At 41.4% G+C, this 4,469-nt stretch overlaps 1 protein-coding gene across 1 annotated transcript; it reads right to left on the bottom strand.

Annotated features, from left to right (window-relative positions):
* Nucleotides 1-1,813: 1,813 nt before the first annotated feature.
* On the bottom strand, nucleotides 1,814-4,194 carry LOC121633990 (proto-oncogene c-Fos-like). Its single transcript, XM_041976363.1, has 4 exons — nucleotides 3,924-4,194; nucleotides 3,291-3,518; nucleotides 3,083-3,190; nucleotides 1,814-2,972 (listed from the first exon to the last, which is right to left on the bottom strand). Exons 1-4 carry the CDS (start codon nucleotides 4,053-4,055, stop codon nucleotides 2,313-2,315), a joined length of 1,128 nt encoding a protein of 375 aa, XP_041832297.1. The 5' UTR covers nucleotides 4,056-4,194; the 3' UTR covers nucleotides 1,814-2,312.
* Nucleotides 4,195-4,469: the final 275 nt, after the last annotated feature.

Genomic DNA, 4,469 nt, shown 5'->3' with positions numbered 1-4,469 from the left:
AGGCTGTTATGCAACAGCTCCATGCTAGCAAAACAAGAGGATCTGATAAAACACGGTATCATTAAAGCTTTTGAGTGTTCTAAGCATGAGCTACATTTTCTACCTTTAATTTTTTAATTATTAAAACTATCAAATATGTTTAATTTCAGATCAAGCTTGGGAGGAAAAGGCCTGTGTCCATATGGGAAGAGAACAACAATGTCTTATTTCAAGTGCTGTGTTGCACAAAACGGGTGTGACCACATTAAAAGGGCTCAAACGTCAGAGTTAGTTATTGTGTGATAGTCTTTTATGGAGCACGTCCCTTACACACACACACACACCACACATTTCCTGTGTAGAAGCCATTAGGCAACCTGCCTTCTGATGAATCTGTTCATGATGAAATGAGCAAGTGAAGTAAGACAGTGACCGCTATGGGGTAGATATAATATTTGATGATGCACTTCAAAAGATCATGATCAAGATAAAGACTCTTTTTTATGCAAAACACAATGAAATTTTGTTCAGTAGCTCTTGGCTTAAAACACAGAATAAGACATGTATAAGAAATATAAAAATATAAGAATATAAAACCAATACAAAGAAAAAAAGTAGCCGTGCAAATCAGTCTATAGTGACAGGATAAATATGTTACACATATTGCACAGTATTAAGTGCAGTGGGGATGTCTATCTGTCCATCTGTCAGCCTGTCTTGTCCACCCGTCTACCTGCCCGCCTGCAGGGGATGCTCAAAAGAATAACAGTGTTACTTGAATAGAATCATTTCTATGCAAAGCCGCCACTGGAAAATAACAAATTAAGATGAACTTGATAATTCAGTCAGATTTACCTTACAGTTGTCTAGAACAACTGCAACATTTCCCTGGAGACCTTTTGTTTCAATATATAGTTCCACTACATGCACAATCAGTGCAAAGGATTATATACACGACCAAGTCTTTGCAAATCACTAAGTCTACATGGCCATCTTTTAAATTAGATATTTATATATGACCTTTTCATAAACATTTCCCAGAGCTGTTCCACGTCAGCATTAATCTTGACACAGCAATGCTTAAAAAAATTTGAACACAGACCTCACGTTTAGCCATTTATTGAGGATACATTTTCTGCCTCTAGTGCTTCAACTGTACGTTTCTGACTGGGATTGACATTTTGCGTTCGAACAAAGAAAATCAAGAAGAACAACGTAAACTATGGTTGTACCCAATGCTTTGTTGGATTAGGGTAAAAAAACAGTATGGCACAGTGTGGTCTGTGCGTGCAGAGGCTGTCTTGCAGAAACAAGATGTGAAAACCTTAATGTGTGGCCTCGATTACGAAAGCAATGCGGCTATTCTTCCCCATTTTTTAATTGAACATGTCAACAGCTGAAGCGGCTTCCACTTTGGAGGAAACCCTGTAGGAAAGTAGTGTCTGTTTCAGCGGAAAAATGCGTCCGAACCATTCCGTGTAACCCATCTTCTCTGCTGCTGTCAGACAGCAACAGCGACTCTCCGAAGGATTCTATATTTGGGCGAGGAAGTAAAACGTCATCACGCATGGCTTGCGAATTAAATAAAAAAAAAAAAAATGGAAAGAACGCACTGACGTCAGACCCCTGACGTACGTTAGCCTTGGCAACAGACGGAACAATAAATAGAGCTAGTGGAGGTGCAGGAAAAATGCTGCTATCCCCATTCAGGCTAAGTTTAGACATTATCAAAAAAAATTCTTTTGAAAGCTTTGCTCTATGGTTAATGTTTTATCAAAAATCTACAGAATTTTAGAGAACAACAAATTCATTCACACAAATGATTGAATTTAAATATCACTATCTTTTATTTACATAACTTACAAATAACATTTGTCTTCACACTCTGTGTAAAAAAATAAATTTAAATTTCATAAATTAAAAGCACTATTGTTTTCACAGAAAACTTGAATACTCTCATAGACCACTCAGACCATGGTTAAGACAAAGCACACCAGTTTTTAAAGGTTCACAAACATTTCACATTCCATTTACCAGAAAACAAACTGGATCAAATAATAACTATTGCTCTGAACACATCAATACACAACAAGATTTTGTTATCTAGCACCAAGAAATCATATAGGAACTCATAGAACAACTAGGTGTATTAATTAAAACATGCGTATTAACTTGCTACATTGGTGTAATAGGCAAGTATAGATAAAGGCAGACAAAATCATAAATAATTTGCCTTCTGGTATAAGTCGGTTCCACAGCCCTGTGATCTGCACATTTATCTCATGTCAAGAAAATGTGCCAGGTAGGAAGAATTATTGTTTTAGGAAGAGTCATTAAAGAGCCAGCAGGGTTGGTGAGCTGAGAGAATCTGAGGACTGATCGTTGCTGTTGCTTCCTCTTCTGTGTGCAATGCCACAAGTGGGGAAGGTCTCAGCCTCCGGGAAGGTGAACATAAATGAAGACGTGTAGGTGGTGCAGGCTGGAGTACAGGTCACAACAGGCGTGCACAGGGGTTCAAAGTCATTATTAGTGGTTGAGGAATGAAGGGGCTCCCAGTCCTGATTTGTATAGATGGAATTGGCAAGGTCAACCTCTGGCACTGACCGTGCTGTCTCCATCTCTGTTTTTGCCAGCAGATCCAGGGACTCCTCCAGAACAGAGGCCTCCAGGTCTGTCATCTTGACTGTGGTGCCAGAGATGGTGGCAGTGGAAAGGACAGAGCTGGTACTGGAGAAGATGGAGTTGGAGGTTGAGGTGAGACTTGGCTGGCTGGAAGTAATACTGGATGCTTCTGGTTGGGAGGTCACACCAGTGGAGAGGCAGGAGTGGGTAGGCGAGATGGAGGACATGGGGAAGTCTGTTTCTAGCTCTGAGGGAATTTTGCAGATGGGTTGGTGGGCAGCCAGAATGAACTCAAGCCTTTCCTTCTCCTTCAGCAAGTTGGCAATGTCATTCTGCAGGCTGGACTTCTCATCCTCCAGCTTATCAGTTTCCTGCCAAGGGGGAGAAATAGAGGAAATGGCATTTAGTTGGCTGATTGACCACACTGCTTTGGCAGCAGTTACATTTTGATAAGTGACTGTAAATCTGGTGAGATACTTACAGCTTGCAGGGTGTCTGTAAGCTCTCGCCTCCTGTTGCGGCATTTAGCTGCTGCCTGCTTATTTCTCTCTCTGCGAATTCTTCTCTTCTCCTCCTCCTCAAGGCTTATCTGAATAAAAAGAAGAAAAGTTAAGACTCCAGCTCTGTAATGTACACTAACAGTGAAGCTATTATGTAACACTTCAGACTGAAGATCAGCTCATAATTACCTGTTCAGCTCTGCCTCTCTTAGTAGTCATGTGAGCCTTGGATGCTGCAGACTTCATGGCTGATCTGGAATATGCCGGGCTGGGGCTTGTACTGTAGGGGTGAGCCCGATGAGAAGGAGCCACTGAGGAGATCAGAGGCTGAACCATCCACTGCAGATCTGGGCTTGTCGAAATAGCCGTGACAGTGGGGATGAAGGAGGCACTTGATGTTGTCAGGTCTGTGATTTCCTAGAGGAAATAAAGCAAAGATCATGAGGACAATTTTCAGGAGGGGTTGCAACAGAGGGTCTATGAAAAGCTGGACTGTTTAAAAATATCCTCATGATGTCAGTCATGACGTTATATGCTCTCTATGGAGTTTCCAGGTGGATGAATGAAGATTGCCTTGCACTGTGCAGCACAGGTCAGCATGCTCATGTCACGTAAAACTTGACAATGAGCTGCTTCTGCATGTCACCCACCCGAGAGCTATCATTAACTAACTTTATTCTTAAGATGAATTACTTTAATCTAGTAAACGTTCAAAACAGCGTTAGTCTGTCTCGACAAATTCTTTCGTGCAAGCTAAAACCGAGATAATTTAAAATACCACATCAATAAATGCTTAATAATAGGCTATTTGACTGGACATACCTGAGATTGGGGAGATCCCATGCTGGAGTAAGATCCTGCCGGTGACGCGTAATATCCCAGATCCCCGGACGGGGACGCGGTGCTGCAGCGTGAGGAAGAGTCGCACTCCGTGTTGAAACCGGTAAACATCATTGTTCCCCGAAAGACAAGTAAGCTCCAAGCAAACTCTATTAAATGTAAATTCAAGATGTAAAAAATCCTTTTGGAAGGTTTGTGAAAAACTTTTACAGTTCTGCTCCCGATCTGCTTTCTCCGTTTGCTGCTCTGCTACTGAAAGTTAAACTGCCAACTCTGAGAGCTCGCAGCTCTCTTATAGCCCGACATGACGTCGGCAAAGGAGGCGGACGCTCCTTACTGGATACCGTGTGGATAAAACCACCCAAACACTCACATAGCAACGCAATTATTATGCAAAATATCATTCTAACTCAGTTAAATGAGGTCAAATCAGAGGAAACTAGACCGATTCGCTGTTATTTAATAGCGAAAAGCACGAGTTTGAAGTAATTTGAAATATATCCTCAAAAAATGGAATATTCCAGATAC

The sequence above is a fragment of the Melanotaenia boesemani genome, chromosome 22 (assembly GCF_017639745.1).
Source record: "Melanotaenia boesemani isolate fMelBoe1 chromosome 22, fMelBoe1.pri, whole genome shotgun sequence".
Taxonomy (NCBI): domain Eukaryota; kingdom Metazoa; phylum Chordata; class Actinopteri; order Atheriniformes; family Melanotaeniidae; genus Melanotaenia; species Melanotaenia boesemani.
Note: the sequence above shows the minus strand (reverse complement) of the source record. Positions and strands in the feature narration are given on the sequence as shown.